The 25,522-nt window shown below is 39.6% G+C and overlaps 3 protein-coding genes across 11 annotated transcripts; 1 reads left to right on the forward strand and 2 right to left on the reverse strand.

The window, feature by feature from the left end:
* Positions 1–2,201: 2,201 nt before the first annotated feature.
* bag3 (BCL2 associated athanogene 3) lies at positions 2,202–7,690 on the reverse strand. The gene is made up of 4 exons (XM_048270541.1): positions 7,494–7,690; positions 5,315–5,644; positions 4,532–4,903; positions 2,202–4,358 (listed from the first exon to the last, which is right to left on the reverse strand). The coding sequence occupies exons 1-4, from the start codon at positions 7,683–7,685 to the stop codon at positions 3,327–3,329; spliced, it is 1,926 nt and encodes a 641-aa protein (XP_048126498.1). The 5' UTR covers positions 7,686–7,690; the 3' UTR covers positions 2,202–3,326.
* Positions 7,691–8,702: 1,012 nt separating this feature from the next.
* On the forward strand, positions 8,703–16,507 carry tial1 (TIA1 cytotoxic granule-associated RNA binding protein-like 1). 6 transcript variants are annotated; one of them, XM_048269678.1, is made up of 13 exons: positions 8,703–8,866; positions 9,852–9,948; positions 10,215–10,334; positions 10,726–10,780; positions 10,943–11,030; positions 12,573–12,648; positions 12,962–13,070; positions 13,256–13,351; positions 13,441–13,525; positions 14,137–14,260; positions 14,337–14,479; positions 14,816–14,851; positions 15,010–16,507. In XM_048269678.1, exons 1-13 carry the CDS (start codon positions 8,838–8,840, stop codon positions 15,149–15,151), a joined length of 1,200 nt encoding a protein of 399 aa, XP_048125635.1. In that variant the 5' UTR covers positions 8,703–8,837; the 3' UTR covers positions 15,152–16,507. The 6 variants fall into 6 exon arrangements, with proteins under 6 accessions (XP_048125635.1, XP_048125637.1, XP_048125639.1 ...); XM_048269680.1 differs by having other exon boundaries at positions 15,031–16,507; XM_048269682.1 differs by having other exon boundaries at positions 15,034–16,507.
* A 104-nt stretch (positions 16,508–16,611) lies between these two features.
* On the reverse strand, positions 16,612–23,634 carry pkd2l1 (polycystic kidney disease 2-like 1). 4 transcript variants are annotated; one of them, XM_048269676.1, is made up of 15 exons: positions 23,006–23,634; positions 22,298–22,411; positions 21,595–21,722; positions 21,050–21,303; positions 20,709–20,933; positions 20,223–20,451; positions 19,940–20,110; positions 19,618–19,799; positions 19,315–19,435; positions 19,125–19,223; positions 18,878–18,999; positions 18,658–18,775; positions 18,407–18,519; positions 17,842–17,968; positions 16,612–17,511 (listed from the first exon to the last, which is right to left on the reverse strand). In XM_048269676.1, the coding sequence occupies exons 1-15, from the start codon at positions 23,316–23,318 to the stop codon at positions 17,344–17,346; spliced, it is 2,484 nt and encodes an 827-aa protein (XP_048125633.1). In that variant the 5' UTR covers positions 23,319–23,634; the 3' UTR covers positions 16,612–17,343. The 4 variants fall into 4 exon arrangements, with proteins under 4 accessions (XP_048125633.1, XP_048125632.1, XP_048125631.1 ...); XM_048269675.1 differs by having other exon boundaries at positions 16,612–17,517; XM_048269674.1 differs by having other exon boundaries at positions 16,612–17,523.
* Between the last annotated feature and the right edge of the window lie 1,888 nt (positions 23,635–25,522).

Here is a 25,522-nt window from a genome sequence, read left to right on the forward strand (position 1 = left end):
TATTTATGTAACGTTAATGTTTCATTGTGAAATTGTACTACATTAAATTCGGGCATGTGTACAGTCTATGTACGTTGTACTGTCTAACTTACAAACTCATCCATGCTTGTTGGATCAACTAAGTAAGTAACGTTAGGCTAGCGATCATAGTTGCTGTTGCTGTGAAGGTGGCATTAACGTTAATGTTTTATGTTACGTTAACGTTTTGGCAGTCTCATTTATATTAGGCCTACCTTAGTTCTCAGTAAGTTACAGTTTATTATATTCATATAATTTATATAAAACATTCGCTAGTAGTGCTAGGCCTAGTATGTTACTGTCACAATGTTAGGCTGAAGATGATGTGCTGCTGGTTAACGTTAACGTTAACACCCAGCTGGCTAACGTTAGCAGCTAAATATACCTTGCGAAACTGAGTTATGCTAACACCATCTTCAGCCTGGTATTTTGACAGTAAACTCAAAAAACATACAGTATATATATAAATGATTATTCTAAAGTTTCACTTGTAAGTAGCCTTCAGTTTCAGTTGAAAATTGTTATCTAACACTGTTTATCTTTTTTTCTTCTATTTCTGCTAGGTGCTGCTTCACTCTGCTACTGGTGGTGGATCAGGCTGACTGCAACCGTTGGTCTAACGTTAGGATGCAGCACACGAGAATTTCTAAACGGAAAAAAGTGAATAAATGTACTTGCTTTTCAAACTGATAGCAAGTTGTCAATGGTTATTTATGCAAGTTTGTGTAGCCTAAACCATACCTAGGCCTAGTCAAATTTATCCTGGCTGTAGATAAAGCAGGATATGAATTTCCCAAAATTACTGTATATAATATTACAGCACTGGTATTACTACTGTACTAAGTTACAGTATGATCCATAAGTACTGTGATTAAAAATACGGTGAACAATTCAATACTGTATACATTACAGCACTGGTAGTACTACTGTAGTTTGCATTTACAGTATCAGGCATAGGTACTGTGATTTCATATACAGTAGGTGTACTGTAGAGTGAAATACAGCCACTTGCTGGTTATTTGCTGCCAGCAAGTTGCTGTACATTTTACGTTAAACTTTTTACAGTGTACTGACTCTCTCTCCACAGTATTCCCACTGATGTAGATGGGGGTGTGAGTTGTATTCTGTTTTCTGAAGTCAATCACCATCTGCTTAGTTTTGCTGAAATTGAGAGCAAGACTGTTGTCCTGGCACCACTCTACCAGCAGCCTAACCTCCTCTCTGTAGGCCCTTTTATCAATGTTGGTGATCAGGAACATTGCCCTGATGGGTTGCCAGTGTTGAGGATCAAGGTGGTGGAGGTGTTACTGCCAATACACGCATTCTGGGGTCTGTTGGTGAGGAAATTCAGAATCCAGTTGGACAGATGGGCTCTGAGTCTCAGACCTAGCAGTTTTTGGATGAGCTTTATACTTTTACCTGTTGTAGATGTGCCAGGGTGGTTTAGAGAGTGTGTGATATGGCATCCTCAGTTGATCTGTTATGACGGTATAGGCAAACTATAATTGACTGCACTACACTGTCAGGGATGATTTCCTTAACATATTTCAGTCCCAGCCTCTCAATGCACTTCATTACAATGGGGGTTAGTGCCAGAGGCAGATAGTCATTTAGGCAGCTTACCTTGTTTTTCTTTGGGATAGGAACAATAGTGGTGTTTTTCATGCAGGTGAGGTTCTAAGTGAGATGTTAAATATATCTGTAAAGACAGTAGCCAATTGCTCACTACGTTTGTATTCCATCTGGGCCAGCAGCTTATTTGCTGTGGATATTTATTCCATACAACAGTGCTTTGGACAAAAGTTTTTTTGTCTACTTTTGGTTAACTCTTTGTCTTATTTTCTGACTGTACAATTTGAAAACATTACATCATTCCAAACAATTCATTGTCAATACATGATTTTCATGTTACTAAACTGCTACTATGTTTAAAGCAATCAGTCAGCTATAGGTCTACTTTTTGTTACAGTTCTGACACCTTTTCCTGTCTGTAAGTACCACTTCCTGGTAGTTTATCAGTACTTATATTAAAATACCATATTCCATTCATTTCCTCTTAGGCATTATGACATTTTGTAATTTAGCTTTTGAATGAAAAGTAACATAATTTGTTATGTTTTTGAAATGAATGCCGGAATCCAAGGGGTCTGTCAGAAAGCTATTATGAAACATGACAAAAGGCACACTTTATGGCATCAGCATTTTCAGATGCATTTTATTCACAGCCATGCAATGATGACATCAAGATGTCAATACTGTTGCAAATTGCAACTTTTAAGCTGTGATGAACATTGTGTACAGTTTCACAGACACACTGCAACCAATGCTGCATTCCCTTGTTACACCATTGCCACTGATAGCTGATGCAGATAATGTGGCTCATGTTGACCAGTGACAATGCAAGATTTTGAATTACATATGTTTATATATTTTTTTATTGTCCACATATATTATTTTTTGCACATTTTCATGGACACCATGGACTGCTTTTACAATAGATCTTCATACTGTAAAAACTTTTGGCACAAAAATATTAAGTAAAAATATATTATAATTAATATGAATATAATTGACAGTAATATTCATTTGTAAACGTATTACAATACTATAGTGATACAAGTTGCAATATCACAAAACAGGCATTGGGAGAAGCAGCAGGAGATGGGCAAACTGAGAGTAGCACAGTAATACCACATACATGACAACTTTATGACATAACAATTCCCCCACAAAAATACAGCAAATTTAAATGTGGTCATAATGTAATATCAAATCCACCAGTGATAAAGTGATGATGATTTTTTAGAAAATGATGCTCTTTTAAAGAACTTGAATAAAACTGAGTGCAGGCTAACTGTTGAGGTTTTTTTTTATCCAGTAGCCTTTTTTATCCAGTAGCCCTTTCACAAACAAAAAATAGAATCTGGGCATGTTAGTTCTGAATTCAAGCTTCACAGCCACCACTAAATTCTTAAAAGGACAAAAGGCAATTATCTGTGTCAAAAACAAATACTTGCTTTTGTCTGAAGGCCTCTTCAATAAATCTCATTTCTGAATAGCTGTCACCACTATGGTCCTGCTACAAGGTAATTAGCTTGGTGAAAGGCAACAACACTGCTTTTACATCATATGACAGAATAACACTCAGCAACCAATCACATTAAATGTCGGAGAGCAGAAAACATTAAATAATTTAAGCATGCAACTTAATCGCAGCAGTAAAATAGCAAGTGATGGCAGGTGACAAGAAGAAGAAGGTGGACAAGAAGACAAGTTTCTTGCATTCAATCTCTTTGGCTCCACAGTCATTAGGATATATCCTTTGCCATCTCCACATCTGCCTGGCCAATCATACTCGGCTCGCCTTTCTGCTCTTGGTCAGAGACCTCGGCCACAGAGCCCTTAGTTGAAGGTGCAGGCTCTGGTGGTGGTGGCTGATCGTTTAGAGTCTCTAGGTATTCCAAAATGGTCTGGACTTTGCGCACACCATCTCGTCTTGCCTGACGTACATCCAATCGCCCTTCAGGATCCACTGAGTCCAAGGCTAGTAGCTCTTTGGTCAACAGCTCCTCTAGTAGTAAATACTTTTTGTCATTCTTTTTGCCATTGAACTGCTTCACCTCTTCTTCCAGTTTGTCCACCCGCTCCACAATCCGCTGCACTTTCATCAGGCCTGGATGACTTGGGGGCGGCAGTTCAGCTGAAACATCAGGCTCCGCTTTTGCTGACGGAGCCTCTTGTGGGGGAGCAACTGGCTCCGGGTGATCTGATTTGTCTGGAACTTGGATGGTGATGTTGGCAGTCTGCTGGGGCTGTTGTGTTGGCTGTGGTGGTTGTTGATATGCTTGTTGTGGTGGCTGTGGTGGTTGTTGATATGCTTGTTGTGGTGGCTGTGGTGGTGGTTGATATGCTTGTTGTGGTGACTGTGGTGGTGGTTGATATGCTTGTTGTGGTGACTGTGGTGGTTGTTGATATGCTTGTTGTGGTGACTGTGGTGGTTGTTGATATGCTTGTTGTGGTGGTTGCTGAAACGCTTGATGTGGTGGCTGTTGAAACGATTGTTGTGGTTGCTGAAACGCTTGTTGTAGTGGTTGTTGATATACTTGATGTGGTGGTTGTTGAAACGCTTGTTGTGATTGGGGTTGGGGAAACACTTGTTGTGTTGTTTGCTGGGATGGCTGCTGTTGTACTTGCTGAGTTTGAGCTGGCTGAGGCGGGGGTTGTAGTTGTTGTGTACCAACTATCGGTCTTTGAACATCCTCACTCTGAACAGTTTGACTGATGGGAAACTCCCTTTCGATTTTAGGGGCAGCATCTCTCTGTGTAATGTGATGCTGGACCTGGACAAAACAAGAAGAAGGCCATTATAATCAATTGCAGCATACTATTGAAATGTGCCTGTTCAGATGATGGGATAAAAAAAAAACAATATCAATTTCATTTCATTTAGAAGAAAATTAATTTGTTTACTTCATGGATCTGTTAAAAAGAGAGCACTTTATGGGATTCTTACTTGTGGCCTCTCTCCCATGACCTGTGATCTGACTGGTGACTGGGCCCTCATGTGGGATGGCAGGTCACGGCTCTGTGTGATGTGGATAGGGACGGCACTCTCACGATGTATCCTGTTATCACGAGGAGCTGACATGGGCCCATGGTGCATACTTGCCCACTCCTCTGGTTGCCGGCAGTGGTAGGAGGGCTGGTACTCCGTGTGTGTTGGAGGGTAGTACTGGGAGTGATACGTGGGGTTCATCTGAGGCTGTGTTGCACCTCCTGCCCCCTCATGTATGACTGGAATGGGGATATAGCCTGCCTGGAGACCAGTGCTGCTGGGTCGAGAGGGCTGGTGGAGTGGGACTGTGTCTGGACTCATTCGTTGAATCTGGAAGAAAATACCAGTTAAGGTTAATTGGGATAAAGAAGTGATTCCAATGAATAAACAAACATTTACAAATAAGTAGACAAAAACACAAGTGACATCTGTCACATACACATAAATGTGACAGAATGTCACTTTCTGAGACTTATGTCTACTGTCTACAATATTTACAAAATTGTGCCATGAGATTCTAAAGTATGATAACTCAAAATTGCAATTAGATGGTTCACAAAAATCTATATTTCTCTATAGACCCTTTCAAGAGAGTTCCATTATCAGCATCATAGTTGGCCCCACAAGACTTCCTTTTTAACATTCCATATGTTATCTTAATGCAGAGGAAGTAGATTGGGGCCCAAATAGAACGTTCAAGCATTGTTTTTGTTTTTATTGTTGAAAGGGTCTATATCTCACCTCTGGTCCTTGTGAAACAGGTGAGTAAGATGTACAGTGGGAATCACCAAGGGAACCGTCTGAGTTGACGTGTACTGGGGATCGGGCCCGGCAGTGCATTGTCGGCGTAGGGGACGGGGTGCGTCCCTCTGCTCTGATGTTCTGTAAGGTGGATGGCTGGACATAGGAGAAGCAGGGCTGACGGAGTTCAATATTGTCATGGTGCACTGGAATGGGGACATAGCCTGGGCGGAGAACTGGGAGCTTCATCTCTCTGACAAAGCCCTTCTGGGTGTCCTGCGGAGAAGACTCAATGGGAACACAGGGCCCGTTTGAGGATGTGGGGCTGATCTGGTGAGGTAAACAGAGGGAGACAGAGGACGTTCAAATACCATGGGTGAAACTTGCAAACATGGCACACTAGAAGTTGTCTTTATTACAGAAAAAAAAAGAATTACTAGAAAAATGTACATCACCACAGCCAAATAGTTTCATAAGTATCACAACTGACTGGCTGTCAAGTTAAGTGAGGGTGAGTTTCTCAGAATAATCCTAAATTATGTCATATGAAGCATCTGGTAATGTGATATTGAGGTGTTGGTCACCCTTTGACTAAGTCTGTCTGAGCACACACATTTAGCCTTTCACAGTGAAATTTACATTGGCTGATGTCATGGGAAATCTAATCTGGCAGTCATCGAATAAGAACAAGCAATGCATGTTATGAGAAATGTCCCTGGCTGATGTCAAAAGTAACACCTCCCAGATCACTTACACACAGAGACAATAGTGATTATGACTGAGTTTGAATGGAGCTTGCATAAATTAAACTAAAAGTCAATGTTTACAGAACATGACTGCTTTCTGTTGAGTATCAAGATGAGACTGTTGTGTTGTGCAACACATTTTAGACACATTTAGACAATAGGACACAAGTGCCTTGATGTTTCTGCATTGGTTCCCTGCACTTAAAAAAAGTAATGATCCTAGGAAAAGTAATGATCCTAGGAGAAAGCCATAATATTCTTATGAACAGCCCCCAGTGTTCAGCTGATATCACTAATTTTTAAACACACAAGAAGATACTTGTTATATAATTTCTCTGTAGTATTTAAAATTGTTAAAAGCGTTATGAAAGAGGTCATCCAACTCACGTTGAAACCCATGGACATCCTATATTATTATTTCCTAATTTAACTTTTAAATTACATGTATTTACTTTCAGAAAATCTAAATCCTCGGGACAAATCTAACCCCTGTGTCCTCTGCCATTTTAGCAAAGCAGCCCACCGCCGCTGTTGCTCCCATTTTATCTCCTGGCAGCTGTGTCTTTCCAGCAGATTCTTCATGTCACTAACTTTGGACAAGACCAAAGTGCTGGTCTTACAAACAAATAATTCTGTCTGGCGACTTATGGGCTCTAAAAACATACACACTTCTCGTATGACATAAAAAAAACATTCCTAAAATTGACTTAATGAACAATACTTAAACTACATCTGAGTTCAATGCAGCTGCATAATACCTCATGTAATGTGTAGCCGACTCATGGTGAGTTAACGGGAGATAAAGGATCCGCCTCAAATCCCTTGTATGGGAAACTTTCGGGCACGGGATAGCCTACCATGCACTTACACAGTAGCCTAACCATGAACAAGCGCATAGGTAACACGAGAATCTTTAAAACATTATGGAGGTGGTCAATCATTCAAAGGCATGACTTAGCATATGACTGCAGTGCGTCATGCAGAAACCAGGCAACCTTAACTCGTAATACAGAAACATTAAAGGTTGGTAGAGGGCTAATAGTTACTGTCACAACGGTGAGCTAGTCTTGTACTATTTAGGGACATGATGAATCACTATCGGTTGCGACCGTCGTCGCAACATTATAGCACAATGTTTTTTCCCCAAATGCAGGTTTTGTAGGCTATGTCCCAGAACACATTGTTTGAAAATACACATCATTTTGCTCTTCAGATATACCGTTAGATGGTACTAACGATGTAGACGTCTATGAGTCATGCAAGGTTAATGAACGTTCCATCCCCGTCTAATAACACGACTTGTAAGCTAAAAAAAGATGACAAGCTTTACTAACGCATGCAAACTGACCAGCACCGTTTCATGACCGCAAAAAACTTATAACGCAATGAACTGACTTCTAACGGGTTGTCAAAAGGGCACCTCTGTAGCCTACCTTTTTACCATCGTGTCTTGGATCATTCCATGTAGTTATCCGATTGTTGTGATCCACAAAGAATGGCCATCCAGTCTGTGGATCAATTTTAATTTCCCAACCCGGAGGAAGAGGGTCGTTTGTGGCCATTGCAACCATTGGAGACTGCGTCTTCATGCTCTGAGAAATCCTCGGTCTTGAATATTGAGCCATAGCAATAACTACGCGGATGCTTTAAAGAATCAATTCAGTGACGTAGCAGAGGAGGTGTTGGCTTTCCAGAATGAGCTCGCGGATAACAGAAGTTAGAGAGGGGGGAAAGTTCTAGAGGCGTGTTCTCCATAGGCTAGGCTACCCCCAAGACAGTAGAATGTTATGGGTGTCTGTAAAATATTATGGGAATCAATTAATATATATCAATAAACCTCTAATTGCAATAGCCTGACCCATTTATGAAAATAGACACTAAATCCTAACAAGCCTCAAGTTATGTAGGGCTAGCCAAGTTATTTACCTATGCCGCTCCAAGTTGCAGGGGACATGTTTGGTTTCAGTGAAATATAGGCTACGTCAATATGCGTTCGAGCAATTTCAACTATGTGCCTCAATCTGTGATGATCAATAGTTTTTTTGGCTATGCACAAGAAAATGCACATCTGATCTAATTTACCAGGTTTTTGCTACAACATTCCATTATAACGGGATACAACGTCTCTATTGCCCGAACTTAGTTTGTTATGTTCTCTTAACTCTTAAATCTATCCATATAGCCGTATATAAAAATAAAAATAGGCATTTTTTTAAAGGGAAAAATTAAGAAGATAGCTTTAGCCGGCTAGTATTTGGGCAAAAAACTAGTGATTCTCAATGTGTGTGTGTGGTTTGGTTAGTTTGTTATGTTCTCTTAGGCCATACAATTTAACTCTTAAATCTATATAGCCTTAAACGTTTTCTTTCTTTCTTTGGATGAATTTATACTAGGCCAGTCAGTATCAGTATTTAACTGACCTGTTAGGCCTATCTTTATCTTATTCATACACATCGTACTCCCCTCCCGTTATTTTGCTTTCAAACACAATAGGTTTGGCAAAAAAAAAAACTTCAGCAAGCCCACCGCACTTTACAGGAACCGCTGTGAAGGCTATAATTTGTGTTGCATTGATTGTTACATTGTAATTGTAACATTCTCAAACACAGTTCTACGCATGTGCGAAGTTGATCGGGGTTTCCTGACATACCGGTTTCCGCCATTTTCTACATTAAACGCTAAGTTACCTTGAGAAGAAATTTAGACCATAGTTGGTATTCGCCGAGAGTCTCTCAAATAATAACATTTTGTAACAACACACCTATCGGTATCTGAGCATGGAAGACGAAAGCCACCCAAAAACACTGTAAGTAACTCACAATGCCATAGACATTAAACCAAAATCGAAGTCCCTCTGTAACGTTAGCATTAGCTAGCTAATGTTATCTTTTCGTGTCAGGATCCAGTCAATGTAGGTTAGTTAGCTAGCATATTCAGCTAACGTTACCATTTTTTAGATCTAGTGACATTTTTTTTTATCTTTATCGTAGAGTAAAGAAGAAGACACAAAAGCAGACCCTCAAACATAGTCCTAATGGTATGCATGTATAACGTTGAAGCACGGTTACATGGAATGAGCTGACATTAGCGTGCTATTATTATTATCATCGCTATTTTGGTAATTTGTTGACATTCATTTAATTAGCTAAGATAACCAGACTGGATAGCTACAACCAAGTCAGTTTACTGTCAGCGTGACACTTCTATTGCTGTCTAGTCAGACAGTTTCAGGGAAAACAAGCAATTTAACTTAGAAATACAAATCAAATGTCAAATCTGACAACAACTAGGCTAGCTTAGAAGTTCCTCGTCATGTCCGTCTTGCCACCACAATATGTTTTAGCGTTTTCTCATAGTACAGTAACGCTACATGTTACTCACAACATGTCCTGTTTTGCCTGTCTCTGTTAAATTCAGCTAACGTTAGTGTTGGTTGGATTGTCTCAAGTTACTAACGTTATCACAGGTGGCCTAGATGAACATTTTAACGTTTCTGGCAAGTTAAGGATATTGTAGAGATGTTAGGCCGATTTTAGCCGTAGCTGAGGTCATTTTTTGTAACGGTTAGATGAAATAACACTAGTCATTCTTGCTTTGTCCTCAAACACATCCCAAAGGCAATACATCATCAACACCCAGAATATACAGATGGTCTGAGGGTAACGTGAGGTCATTCGTCGAACGTAGACCTACAAGCTGCGTTAGTTATGCATTGAAAGAAGGTGTGTGTGAGACCCGCTTATTCAGTTCATCACTTGAGGTTAATGCATTTTTTTTATTATTATTCAAAGATACGTGGGAAACCTGTCAAGAGATGTCACGGAAAACTTAATTCTTCAGTTGTTCACGCAGATAGGACCTTGTAAAAGCTGTAAAATGATAACAGAGGTAAGGGGTTTGGAAAGTATAAACTTACTAATTGGTATTATTTTGCCCATCATTATGACTTTTTTTTGTGTGGCTCATGAGCTAATTGCAATGTTATTACTGTAAATGACTTTTAAAGGTTGTTTGTAACATACTAGTTAATAGCATATTACTAATTTATACTGACAGTTACTTGTGTTTATCTGAATGTATGTGTATATACTATTTTCTCTTCAACCTGAACCTATATGATCTACAATGATTTATGATCAACCAATTTCTCCTAGATATCTGTGTCTGTTTTGCAGCACACAAGCAATGACCCATATTGCTTTGTGGAGTTCTTTGAGCATAGGGATGCAGCTGCTGCGTTGGCAGCCATGAATGGCCGGAAGATCCTTGGAAAGGTAAAGGAGCATTATGTTTATACTCTGTTCTTTTTAAAAATCTGGTATGCAGAAAACGTGTAGAGCTTATAGACTGCATTTGCTATTCATTGCTACAGCCTCATCTGCTTTTATTATGTATAATATCACTTTTTATTAAGCAAGCTTATATTAATTTGAGCAGTATTGTTTTAAAATCTCTAAGAGGTTGAAATACCAGTTTTATTTTTAAACAGTCTGTGTAGACAAATGGAAGCAGTTCACCAACAACACAAATGAATCATATATAAGCATATGCACTGCTGCTTTTGGTTGGTTGAATATGTTGAGTGTTGGTTGAGAACACATAGTTGCCAACTAGTAATGTGTATGGTAGTTTTCAGTATTTTAAAGTGAGTTATTTCATTTTTAGGAGGTGAAGGTAAATTGGGCCACAACTCCAAGTAGCCAAAAGAAAGATACATCCAGTAAGTATTGGGGTGATTGATTGTTAGTGTTTTCAGTGAAAATGTAATCCATAAATGTCAAGATGTAGGCTAAGGTATTAAAAAACGAAAGCATTTGCCACTTTCTGTTCACACCTCCCATGTTTTTGAACTGCATGCTTCTGCTGGATTTTGTCATTTCAGATCACTTTCATGTCTTTGTGGGTGATTTGAGTCCAGAGATAACTACTGAAGATATCAAAGCTGCCTTTGCACCATTTGGAAAAATCTCGTAAGTTTTGGAATTAACTTCTCAAGGTTTCATCTTATGAGGTCAGGTGTCGCCGAGGTCAAACAAGTGCATTTGAATGAATCCATATGATACCTGATAAATTGTAGGTTTTCTAAGATTTTGGTTTTATTTCCTCAGCATTGTATTATGTTCTGTTTTCCTTCCTTCGTACCAAGTTTCTGCTTTTCTTGAGATTAATTTTTAACCATATAAAGTAGCAAAGGTAAGCATTGTTTCTCCTAGGGGGGAATACTGGCTCAGATAGGAAGTGTCCCCTCGCCTATGTTCTGTTGATTCCTGATCTAATACTGTATGCTAGTTCTTGTGAACCATACGGTAGAATTTCTGAAACAAATCGACTGGCTCGTGAAATTGACCGAGAGAAAGATATACAGCCGTAAATAAACCAGCTCGCTACCGTTTCTTTTGAACTCAACCACTGGCAAACATTTGGGAAGCTTCTTCCAAACAGAATGCAAATATATCCACAACAAGGCTTTGTAACGGTGAATGTGTTTGTGTAGTCCTTTCACCCATGCTTTTTTGACACTTTTAGGAAATGGTGAGTATTTTTGAATGTTATATAACGTGTTCAAGGTAGTTCCACCTTTCTGTGACTAAAACCTGAAGTACTGTCAGTGCTCCCAGCTGTGAGTTTCAGCTCAGTAATAGCGCTCTGGTTATTTTACAGAATGCTCATAGGATTGGACAGGAGCTTGAAGGCTTACAGCAAGGAACTGTGCACATGGAAAACTCAGATGTAGATTTTTTTATTATTCCATCTATTCATTCTTCTTACATTTTTATACTGCAATAATATTGTTATTAACCTTTAACGTAGTGTAGAATTTTTTAACCAAGTCCAGTATTTTCCATTTAGACGTGTGTTTTTAAAATAAATGTTATCTAATGATGGTTTTGCCTAGATGTGTTGATTCTAGTTTGACTTTCCAAGAATTCTGAAAATGTCAATTTCTCGAAATTTGCAGCTTCCCAAACTCCATATTGGTGGTAAAGAATTGACCAGGAAAAATAAAGAAATCTGTTAACAGGCCATGTATGCCGTTTAATTCCTTTTTTCTCTTTGATATTTCTATTTATAATATACATGCATAATGTATTCTGTATATTTCTACTGGTAGGCTGAGAACCATCAGCAAAATCTAGAAATGCATGGTTACTAGTAAAAAAGAAATGACATGTATGATTTGAAAGCCTTAATCATTTTAATGTTCAGGGTTAAAGCTGGCACTGTTGAATGTAAGAAAAATGTAAATAGCAAATATTGTTTAAAAAAAACAATCATGATTTAGCTGCAGTGTAGGTTGCATGTTTACGTACTTGTTTTTCGTTGTTTTTCTTTTCAAATGAAGTCTTGCATCAGTGTTTAGAGCTGAGGACAAATGAAGAAGATAGCTTTAGCCGGCTAGTATTTGGGCAAAAAACGAGTGATTCTCAATGTGTGTGTGTGGTTCCTTTTCTTTAAACTTGTGCGGAAGCCCATAATAAGTCTCCTGACTGTGTTGTGACCTGTTCCTGCAGGGATGCACGTGTGGTGAAGGATATGACAACTGGGAAATCTAAGGGGTATGGATTTGTGTCCTTCTATAACAAACTGGTAAGGCTCCAGAGCAGCAACACAGAGTGAAGGTTATTTCTATTTCTGTTTATTCTCCTACATCATTTTACAGTAAAGACAAACCCTTGAGATAGTACACCACACATGCCACAATGGCTTTAGTGTAAACAAAGTTGGTAGTCTTATCAGACATGAATAGATGTACTGTTGTCTCCAGCTTGTAGGACTATAAACGGTCTGGACCATATTACAGATTATAGTGCAGAATAAAGTTGGCACTCAGACAGTTCATCAAAATTTGAATATCATGTTTGGAACCTAGTCAGGAAACTTGTGTTTTCCTTTTTTTTAGGATGCAGAGAATGCCATCGTGCACATGGGAGGACAGTGGTTGGGTGGACGGCAGATCAGAACAAACTGGGCCACTCGGAAGCCTCCTGCTCCCAAAAACGCACAAGAGAGTAAGTACCGTAATGAATGGTGATATCGACAGTCCAATGGATTGAACAGTGAAAACGGTGGTCTGTTGAAGGAGCTATATGCAGTTCTGAAGTTTGTTTCTTCACTGTGATTCCCAGCCTTAATGCACAAACCAAACGTTTTTTTACAGTGCAATCATGAGTACAACTTCTGTCTAAAATTTCAGGTAGCTCGAAGCAGCTGAGATTTGAAGATGTGGTGAACCAGTCGAGTCCTCAGAACTGCACCGTATACTGTGGGGGGATTCAGTCTGGCCTCTCAGGTAAGAACTTTTTTTTTTTCAGTTCCACATAATAAAGTGATGACTTACGCAGCTTCTGACTTGAACTTCCATCTCCCTCTCAACCGCAGAACACCTCATGCGACAGACATTTTCACCATTTGGACAAATCATGGAGATCCGGGTTTTTCCTGAAAAAGGCTATTCTTTCATCAGGTAGTTTGTAACTAATTTTCTTTTAATTACAGACTAATTTCATTTCTTTATCTAGCACTAGTATTACTGCTACAACTACTCATACATATACAGTACATATACATCTACAACTACTACTACATGCGCACACTAAATGAAACAACTGTTCAATTTAAAGCACTATTAGGAACAACAAGTTTTATTTCACAACAGTTATAAAAAACCATGTACCATAGTGGCTAGCCTGTGATTGAAATTATATAATTAATGAAATACACAATATGGCATATCAAATGTATATACACACATGGTACTTAAATGTTTAGGTTAGCTTATGAGTGAATCTATAGGCCAATAGGAATATCTATAAAAACACCTACTGATTTGCTCCAGGCCTTTTGCATGTAGTGTTCAAAATGGCCACTAGATGGTAGTGTACCTCTGCACCAGAGGTAAAATTTTTACAAACAAGGGTGTCAATGACAGGAGGGCCACTCGACTAATCCCTTGGCACGCTGCATTGTTTCTTCTAAAGACATTGTGTAGCACAAGCCAAATGTCTTTGTATAGATGAGGTACTATTGTACATGATGGCTGTTCATTCAGTATTTCTTGCCGCTTCGCCATGTTAGGTTTTCTACTCATGAGAGTGCAGCCCATGCCATTGTCTCTGTGAATGGAACCACCATTGAGGGCCATGTTGTTAAGTGTTACTGGGGCAAAGAGTCACCTGACATGGCCAAAACTGTACAACAGGTAAGGTGCTATCAGATTTACATGAAATGTTGGATTTTCCCCCATAACACACAATAACAACATGTCTCAATGGCAGATGGACTACAGCCAATGGGGACAGTGGAATCAGGTGTATGGAAATCCCCAGCAGCAGTATGGTCAGTATATGACTAATGGCTGGCAAATGCCATCCTACGGCATGTACGGTCAGACGTGGAATCAGCAAGGATTTGGCATGGAGTGAGTGTGTCGTCTTGCCTCTTTCTATCCTATGTCTCATTTGCACAAATTAAGTTGCAAAGCATTAACTGAAAAGCAGGTTCACATTTGGTGTTCCCAGTGATGGTGCCACTTTTTGGGATGGGAATTGTGTGTTAGGTGTAAGATAAATACATATATATTTATATGTGCATAGCCTTGCTGCTGTTTAGCTTGTTTAAACTTGAATCGATAAAAAGAACTACAAAACTTTTCAAAAATTACATTTAATTCCAGGCAAATGCACTGCTCAAACTTATAGGGTCTGGATGTGCAATATTAGCTTTGATATAAAATCCTTTGTTGTTGTTTTTGTAGGGACTCCATACTGGCAGCTGCCCAGAACATGTCAAGGTAACAAAATATTTTAATATTTTTATTTACATTTTCTGTATAGTGTGTAATATATGAATATGTACATGTGTATATATGTAATGTATGTATGTACAACAATATGTATCGTTTATGTTGTTGACACACATTTTATAGCCCTGTGTTTCCCTAAACCCCAGCCCCATGTGTTCTCCTCCTAGCAGGCAGTCACAATCCCCAGGCTGGATGGGAGGATTCGGCACTCAGTCCTCTCAGGCTCAGCCTGGCCCAGTGATGCCCAATCAATCCACCTTTGGCATGGCTGGCTACCAGACACAGTGAGCGGGGCCGTGCTAAACGCAGTCACTCAACTCAACGAGTGGAAACTGGCCCCACATAGAGAATGGTGATGCTGAGATGAGATTGCGTACCACGCCTTGGAGGAAAGAGTAAAACCAGTTGAAGTTTTTAAGAGACTTAATGCTGAATGCTCATGGCTGAATAGGACCTAATGCCATGAATTGGGAAAATGAAATATATTGGCTGACACATGTCTGTATAACAGAAATTCTCCTTTTGATTATTTTCTTGCTGTCTCATACTTTTGGTGAACTGAGAGGCGAGACGTATAAGACATTTCCCCCTCCTTATTTGGGTTTATGACTACACATGGTCTAAACAGCTGGCAAGGGATAATGTTCCTTGTTTTTGTCCCAGATTTGGAGACAGGGTTTGCACTGGTACATTTAGAAATGTTTGAAATGTTTAGTTGTAGATGTAGTGACGCTTTTTAATCTGAAAAGAAATTGCCCCAGTGGGCTGAAGATAAACGTGCTTAAAGTCCATCACTTTTCATTTTGTACGTAAAGCACCAACTGTCCTATTTTAACAAAACAACGTAAGTCGAGACACTTTGGGGAGTTCTAAAAGACCCATTTCTTGTAAATGTTTCCGTGTACATGAATTTCTATGTGCCGTTGTCTATAGTTCCCCTCTTCAGCTTCGCTCTGCATTTCAGCACAGTATTCTTCTCTCAGCAGGATCTTAGATTCAGTGTGGAAGTCTCTGTAGCTATTATTTAGCTGACATCTTTTAGTCACTCTTCATTATGGACTTAAGTTAGCAAGGGCAATGTGTACATAACCTTTGATAACGATGTATGAAAGTAAGTTTGTTTTTATTTTCCAAAGCATGCATTCTTCATTATAGAGTTCTACAAATTGAATGCTGTACATAGCACACTGGTACAAATTGCTTGACTGACATATTGAACCAATCCAGTGTAATTTACAAAGAAGCCTTAATTTTAATAGGTCAGTTCATGCATCATTTTGTAACTCACAGTTTGAAGCTCGTGGTAGAGAGCTGATGATTTGTTGTAGAGCCCTTTTGCACTTCAGTGTTCATTTGCAGATTTGGACAGATATGTGTGCCATTTTCAGCTGTTGAGCAGGGTGAGTTTTCCACTTGTTAGGGTAAACTGCATGTTTTTAAAATGTGTTGTTGGGGTTGCTAAATGAATGTAAAGGGCTGAACTGTTGGATTATACTCAAGATTTTGAAAATGTATCCATTGCATCAGAGGAGAAACCTCCATAAATTGATAATTGGATATTCTTTTCAGGCATCAAAGTTGAACCCAACGCAAAACATGGCTGCAACTTTAAGGCGTGTAAAAAATAAAACTAGAACACTTGTATTTGTTGTTGGTTACCATATTTTTTTCTTTACATATGGGTACTTTAGTTTAACAAAACATTGTCATAGAATCATATAAAGGTTCAATGTATGAGAGATTAACACTATTGCAATGAAGGTACTTTATTTGCATTTCATATATTAAATGCTCTGCACATAATATAGCCATGGAAGTACAATTACTATGCTCCCAGTCCATAATGCACATGCACTATCATATTTCCCATGAGATGTTTGCCAACATATGATCTATTGCTACATTACACAAAGTACCATTATGCACCATCGTGTACACAGTCACATGAGTGATGTAAGTCAAGACTGGGAGCATGCATGCCTACCAGTCTTTTGTCTTGCCAGGACATTTTCATGTGAACAGTAGTAGGCTACAACATATCCTTATCTATAGTGATTTAGAAAGTGAAATACATTAATATTTTAGAATTAGTTCAAAAGAAAGTATTGTACTTTGCACAGTTTGACCTTTTCGCTGTGAAAACACTGAGCAGAGGTCCTTTTTCCCCCTCATCCATGAACCTCTTAAAAGATGGTGTAACCTAAGTAGTGTTTTAACATTGGTTGTGATTACTATAATAGATTTGTTGGTACACGTCTAATGTTTCTATTTGTACATTGCAAGACAAGTTGTGTGCACATTCATAGACTTAGACATAGATGAGGCCACTAAAGATGCAAATCTAAGTATGGTACAATCAAAAGCTCAAATATAGTGGCCATTATATTACTTATGTACATAATGCTTTAGTGTAGAGCAGCAGGTAATGTTATTCCTCTAAGTGGTGATGCTGTACCAAATGGATTGTTGACTTGGCCATCTCAGTGTCGTGTTGAATTGGTGTTCTCAGGAGATTTGAGCCACTCCATGTTGGGGTAGAGGCGACCTGCAGTAGCATTGCCCCCAGTGCTGGTCAGAGACCAGAGTGGTGACCCCTCCTTGAGGACTTGAGGACTGTCTACGTTCACCAGCACATTCCCATCTGATCTCTCATCCTTGGACAGAGGGAGGAACAACAGGCACAGACAAGCATCACTAAAGTAATCCATTTTTAATTCCAACGTTAAAATGTCCTCTAGTGTCCTTACCTTCACTCTAGTGCTCCTGTTGATACTAAAAAGGGCATCAACCTACTTTCTTCTTTGTGAATTTTACAAAAGACATACTGCTACTACTAATAACAATAGTATAATTTGTACGCTTTGTAGAATATTAATGCCAGACTGTCATGTACTGACAGACAGAATAAACACAAAAAAATAAATCTACGTCTCCAGCTGAAATTCAGTTGAATGAAATTAAATGTTCTCAATGCTCACATCACTCCGGCCTCTCCCCACGGCTCCTTTGTTGGTGCTCTGAAGTTCCCGGTTCCCCATGACTGCATCCATCCTCGACATAATGGTCATCACAGTACATTCCAGTTGAACAACCTGTCTGACCAACCTAGTATAGAAGAGTGACATATAGAATACCTATGATATATTACATATACCTTACAAGTTCACAGGCCATAATTTAAATGACAAGCAAAGTGTCCTGTACATGAAATAAAGCTACTGTGAGCATTTTGGGCTCATGTATATAATTAGCAAGTAGCCTTTGCCTAGTTTTTAAATAAGATTTAGTAAGACTTTTGACTTGCCTGTCATTTAAATTAGGGCCCATATGTTAGATGCATATCTTTCTAGAAAATACCACATTTAACATTTTGGGAAAAACAAAGCAATTAACATGAGACCATGGCTAACATTTGATATGGTATTGTCAGCTAGTTGCGAGCTCATTAGAGAGGGGACTGTCCATATCTTTGGTGCTTTGGTAGCTTCAATGTATATATGTATATTTATATATATAGATATAAATGTTGTGAGCTGTTCATACATTTGAAAGTCTTCTTGAGAAACAGCTGAACTGCGGTGTTCAGCATTCTTATGAGGGCTGTTGTTGGTACTCAAGTTTTCCCCAAGGTTGTTAAGCTCTTCACTCAGTGCATCCTAAGACAAACAACAATACAATGGATTTAAATAAATATACAATTAATACATATCTGTTTGAAACATATTACCTATGGCAAACATCAAAGTTTTCTATAATAGAATGGAGCACTCAGTATATTTATCATGCAAACCCACCCTCTTCTCTTCCAGTTCACGCTTCATCCTCTCTTGTTCATCTTTGTCTAAAATATTGTTTCCATCTTTGTCAAACCTTGCAAAAGCTGCTGAAATCTCATTGTCTGCATGACCCATCCTGAGCAAGGAACACAGGAGTTTGACTCAGAAACTCACAACAGAACAAAAGTAGCATTTGAGGAATACTATAACATAATTAGAAATGTGTTAGGTGACTTACTCCTTCAGGGTCTCTCTGAAATCTTTAAACTCCAGTTCCTCAGATCCAGACCGCAGGGCCTTTTGAACATCAGAGATTCTCTCCTTCTTGAGTTTCAGCTTCATGAATGTCTTCTCGTAGCTCTGAAATTGCATGTATACGTCAATATGAGTGATTTGATTAAACACTGAGCCATGATATTGACATTACTAAAGACTCAGACCAGGGCCACTGCATGGAGAGTGGACGATCCATCTACATATGTCACCTGTTTAATGATGTCAGTAATCTGGAGCTCATCCTTCTGGGATGCTAACTCCTCCTTCACTTCTGAATAGGTGTCATTGATAATAGCAAGGAACATGTTCTTGGAGATGAAAGGACAGAATTGTTAATTACAGATCAGTCGTAAGGATGGTCCCTCAAAAAGATCTTATTGGAACTTATTGGAGACTTACAAGCAGCACAAAGAAGACAAAGAATACATAGGTGAAGAAATATATTGGCCCAAGGACACGGTTGGCTCTTTCAATAGCATCATAGTCAAAGTCCCCAAGAATTATTCTGAACTGAGTAAATCTGAGGACACAGTAACATAGCAAAGTCAAATTGAATTGTTTTCTTTTTAAATGGCGTTATACATTTCTATATACACAATCATACAAGTGCAGTGATTTTGAAAGCTTTCATTTATCTGCACAGGAGCAGTAGAACCTTAGTCATTTTAATATGTTAACCAATTAGTGTATCACCTTCCTTACATGCATTTATTAAATGTGCTGAAGGATTCGACCTCTGTTCCAAAAAGCAAATATCCGAGCTGGGCATAGGCGAAGAAGACAATGAAGAACATGATGGCAAAGCCCAGGATGTCCGCAGCACAGCGGGCGAGAGTGGACGACAGCTGGGTCATGGTTTTGTTAAAGCTGATATACTTGAAAATCTTAAAAGTATTCAGGTAGAATAGATAATCAGTAAGTGTTTAATATGAAGTGGAGAGCTGGAAAAACTGGATAATATAAATGACAATAAGGTGCAGGTTATTACTTCAGGAATGTAATTATGTCAAATGTATTTATCTACCTTGATCCAGGCAAAGAACAAATTGACAGCATTCATATTGTTGTATTGTGTTTGCCAAAATGACAAAAATTCGAAATCCGCATAAATATCAGGCTCTTCCAAAAGTTTCCCAAGTAATTTGTCCACCTTGACAGTTCGGAAAACATTGAAGACAATAGCAACAAGAGCAAGCTGTGGAGGATAGAAGCCAATTTCAGTTCAGGTAAAATTTCAGAATTGATTGTCAGATTTACTTATTTAGACTAATGTTGTGTGGGATAACATAGTGCTTTCATATTCTCACCAGGATGACCACAACATCCAGAATGTTCCAGATGCTGCTGAAGTAAGAAAGCTTGTGGATGCGGAGCTCCAGAATCTCCTCCACGATGTAGTAGAGGATGAATAGACAGAATATCATCTCACAGCCAATGATAAAGTAGTCCCAGGTATTTATGTAGCGAATTAGCTTCACTGTCCTGATCTGGTAGGATGGTATTGCCCCTCCAGTGGCTGGAAACTCGACCAGGAGTCTGTCAATAAGATGGAGATACATTAAATACTGATCTTGTCTGTGACCGTGCTGAAATATTAAATCTCAGGCACTAATAGCATGGTGTGGTACAGTACCTGAGTATAATGTTAATGAAACATCATCAATTACTACAAACTACTTCATGTTATCCTGCCTGTGGGTTGCTGAGGCTAAAACCTCAGAACCTTTTACCGTTTACTTGAGTACAAATATGCCTCAGGTCATACACACAGTCATCATTCAAGCCTCATGTACCTGATGACACAGAACAGGTTAATGTTGGCATTGTATGTTGAGAAGTCGATGAAGACGGCTCTAGTTCCTCGGTTTAGCCACAGGTTGGCCTTCATTGCCTCCAAAAGCTCCTCGCTTTCTTGTTTGGTTTTGCCCAAGTCCTGGTAGTAGCCTGCCCCACTGTAGGTTGTCAGCATGCCCCAGTGATTGGAGCCTTTAATCGAATTCTCTGTGTGGTACTGCCATCTGTGAATGACATGTAGCAGGAAACATAATAGTGTTACTAGGGTTACTGTGGATTACTGTGACAAAGTCACAAGACGTATGTGTGAAGGAAGTGAACAGGTGAGAACTGGACTCACGCTGTCCCATTGATGAGGCCAAACACTTGTTCATCCTCCTTCTTATCGCTGTAGACATCAAAACAGTCGACGATTTCATTCTGGAAGTCCTTGTGGACCTTGCAGGAGTTGTTTTTCACCTTCAGCTGCCTCATGCGAGGGACGCCCAGCAGCATGTTCTCGTAGTAGATGAAAGACTGGGAGCTGTAGTTGAGCGGCTGGTCGTTGTACCATTTGGTCCAGTAAAGGCCATTCACCAATGGCCCCTGTGCATACTGATGTCATAAAAAGGAAAGACAGGTAGCGTGCTGAGAGACGGTGCATTAATGGAGTCATTGTGTCACGTTTAAAAGAGTGCTTAGGGTGGGCCATAACGACAACCTCAATCTCACTGATATTTGTTTGATCAATGGACTTTATTAAACACAACTGTTTGCAGAGCACATAGGTGGATGTGCAGTTTCCATGCTCTTTGAGTAAGAGCTCAAGTTGTGTTTGAAGGTAGTTATGGATGTTTTTTTTTTTTTAGATTATGTCAGTTTTTTGGTGATGTGCCCTTATCTTACCGTCCAGAAATCTGCCATGCTGCCAATGGACTGAAACGTCACCCCACTGTCACCCGCAGTGTTGACAAATAAATCCGTCATGACTTTGGTGTAGTAGTAAGTGCTGGAGCTGGTCATTCCATACGTCACTGCAAGGCAAGAGAACATCACCGCTCATAAAAAATGCCGTTTGGAGCCTCTATCAAGCGTTATTCATGTCAGGTCATTCTGTGTCCAGCGATAAGGGCCTGGACAGACAGCTGAAGGACCTCTGATACAATAGGACATGTTCTGCCGTGGCCTTATAAAAGCTCTCCAGCCTGGATTAGTGGTAGTAATTTGTTTGAAGAGTGAGGAAGGGAGAACACTGGTGTATGGAAATAGCCCCCTTTTAACAATGTCAATCCAGTTGAGACAAAGCTAGAATGGCCAATCTAGGGCTCTTATCAGTGAAAGGCAGCAGAGTAGAATGGGTATTCCTTTCAAGCTTAATGTCCTGCTAGACAATGACATGGCATTTTAGCACGGAGGGTGGGATTATGCATTTCATAATAGGCACCACAACAGACACAAGACACTGATAATAGCTAGTCAAATCAGTCAAAAGAAAATAGGATGTATCCTCTTCACAAGGACATTTCTATTGAGACTTATCAATTAAAGTTTAACTCCCAGATCCCACTCCCCTCCTCCCCACCAGTGGATTTCCCACATGCATACTTACATAAGCATATATCCACGAGGAAAACAATGTAGACAAGTAATTCTCTCAAAGTTGTTTTTACGTAGAGTTCACGATTCCCTTTTGTGTCCTCCGTCAATGTAGTCCCCCAAATACCTGACAAATGTAGTGAATGAAGAACAGTGTAAATGAAGATACACACATTTGACAATGTCTGCAATATACATACAGTGACACTGACCATTGGAGTATTGCTTTGATTCATTGTGTCAGTGTTGTTACAGAAAAAATGCATGTATAGGTCAATCACCCAAAGGCTGCGGGGGGAATGTGTTTTTTTGTAAAACCAGAATTACCAGCTATCAGTTATTAGTCAGTGCAAACAAATATCAATACTTCAAACACAATACATTGGATATTTCACAATGTGCTCCTGTCGCTTGGCACATATCCAGCAAAATACAGACATAAATGCTTATTTGATTTCTGCGCACTTTAAAGCAATTTGGGCAACTATTACATGTAAAACAAGTGAAAAAACATCCTTAGGATATACATAAGACATACTGAGCTTCACTAGATGGCAACAATACATCAACTGTCACTTGATCAGATAATACTGTATTTTGGGGTTATTTGATATTATTGCCATGTACACAAAGAGTCTGAGTACATCCAAATGAACATAGAATAATGCTGTATTAACAATAAAACAATTACACACAAGAAGTTTAGCCCAACGGCCCTTACCTTTTATTCCCCTCCACAGACAGGAGCAGCAGCCAGAGTTCTTCTTGCTCTTGGCCGGCTGATGCTGGACCTTGGCCTCGGCCGAGGGGTACGGGTTGGAGCCAGGGATGCCCAGCGTGCACATGCTGTCCATGGAGCTGTGGAAGAGGCTCTGCGGTGTGTACACGGTGCTGACCGCCCGCGGGATCGACGGGGTCGAACCACTGTAGGCCTGGTTCACCCAGCCCCCTCCACTGCCCTTCCCCAGGGTGTCCAGCTCGCACTCGGCCGGGCTGCTCAGGTGGCTCTCGGATCGGTTGTTCAGGTACTGCATGCTGGGAGATGCGGTTCCCACAGGGGCGAAGGTCAAGGGGAAGGCTGAGTGCCTGGAGGCTGTTTGACTTTGTGTGTCTGGGGAGAACAGGTGCCGCTGGGCTTTATACTGGAGGTTGAGCTAAGGGAGCACTGGGACGAGCGCATGGCCGACACTGACACAGAGAGGGAGGGATCAGGCTCCTGTCAGAGCTGCCATAAACAAACAAGGCAGTGCTCCACTGAGGACCAAGACTCTGCTTGGCAACTGCTGATGACACAAGCTTACACTGTGATTTACATTATAGAATTCTACAGTCCTATACATCAGAAGAGTTATGGCCATCTGTCATCAACAGCTACAAAATGCTGTCATCATAATTGAGAATTTGGGGTTTATATTTTACATGAATGTTTGATTTATTCTTTTAGTAATAAAATGCTGCTCCACCAGATTGAAGGACCTACACAATTGTTCAGCTGTTGGTGCTGAATGCATAAATTGCGCTCATTCCATATTTCATAGTTCTTAATCCCTCGGAGTTGACAGCTATTCTTCAGTAATAATTGAAACAATGTGTTGAGCAGTAAGAGGACAGCATGGCTACAGCCTCTAACTGACAAATGTTCATTACTTGTTGATAAGCTCTTTCATATATCGGGGCTGGAGCGTTCTGATGTCCAATGCAATATATATGAGCTGAGGGCTTGTTTCATTAACAGTCATATCATTGGACCAAGACTATATTAACATATGAACAGCCACCTGTCAGAAAGCATACATTAAGAGGGCAAACAATCAACTGAGCATGAGCATCAACATGACCATCTGCATAACCTATATCATGCAAACACTCTTTGCATGCAAGCTACATGCAGCTCATCAGAACTCGCTTCAACAAGCACATATACATACAAATACTTGCATATTGCTATACAATTTTACAAAAAAATAAATTATTATTACATTGGCAACAAAATGTTTTTGCTCATTCACAAATTTCACCTATTTGTTGATGTGAAGTGGCTTGCAATTTCAAATTGAAACCTCCAACCTGACATCAGTGCCAAAATGTGATGCTATCCATTACACCAAGTCCCCCTTGTTGCGGATCAGGAGGACGTTAATGATGGGCTGGAATCAAACTTTTGTGAGTTGTCATAATGAGCGGATGGGTTATAATGGCCGTTGAGCCCGTGGGGGAGCTGCGCTGGACACTCGCCCCAGCTGTATGTACACGCCTTGGGCCCGGCTGTGTCCGCTCACGCCTGGCTGCCTCTCAATGGGCTTTTAATCACGGCCATTGCACGACAAAGCTTTTCATTTCTCTGTCCTATCAAGTGGTCTGCTGGTGGCAGGCACGCAGCAAGCACAACTTGTGCCATTTTTCTTTCGCTGATGAAAATTAGATTTTCATCAGTCTTCTCTTGACTGCACCTCCTTTTAGACTGATGGAGTGATGATGTCAGCTGACTGTTTGCAACAGTGTTTTGCTTGGCTGTGTGTCATTTGATTGTTTTGTTTTGAATGTCGTCAAAGACATTTCTGATTTTTTCAGACGAATTTTCCATTTTTAAAATAGATAAATATATTGTTTATATATATATATATATATATATATATGAATATATTATTTTGCTAAATGCACAATATCTTTGTAAACAGTTTTTGGTTAAAACCATTTCAATTCACAAGACATTGTAATATACATACATTCAAATATCTCTGTAATAAACTATAATGTATTTATCTATTTTGATATATTATTACATATTGTATTATTTATTGCTGAATGATAACTGATGGTCATAGTCAAACTGCATTATACCCATGGTACACACTTCAGACCAAACTGTCAAACACCGACTGTCCTGAGTAGAATGTGATGTCCTCGATACGACAAAGTAACATGGGGATTATGAGATGATGAAAACCCATTTTGATCTACTTAATTTACTTAATTATTATACTTTAGTAAATCCTTGTTGCAGACATATAGACAATATATTGCATTGTATACGGTTCTGACAAATCTCAGTTCCTCTTAAAGAAAGAATATTCTCTGAAGCAACACCTTGCACCAGAGGATGGTACTGACGTCACTTGGGCTGCTTTAAAAGTGCTGTGTACACCCATTACATCCCCTTATCTCTGCACACAGAATGCTCAGATCAAAAGCCAGAGCTTGAGGCTTTGTTTGCTGAATGAGAACCACAGTTCTCCCA

This window comes from Alosa alosa, chromosome 18 (assembly GCF_017589495.1).
Source record: "Alosa alosa isolate M-15738 ecotype Scorff River chromosome 18, AALO_Geno_1.1, whole genome shotgun sequence".
Classification (NCBI taxonomy): Eukaryota; Metazoa; Chordata; class Actinopteri; order Clupeiformes; family Clupeidae; genus Alosa; species Alosa alosa.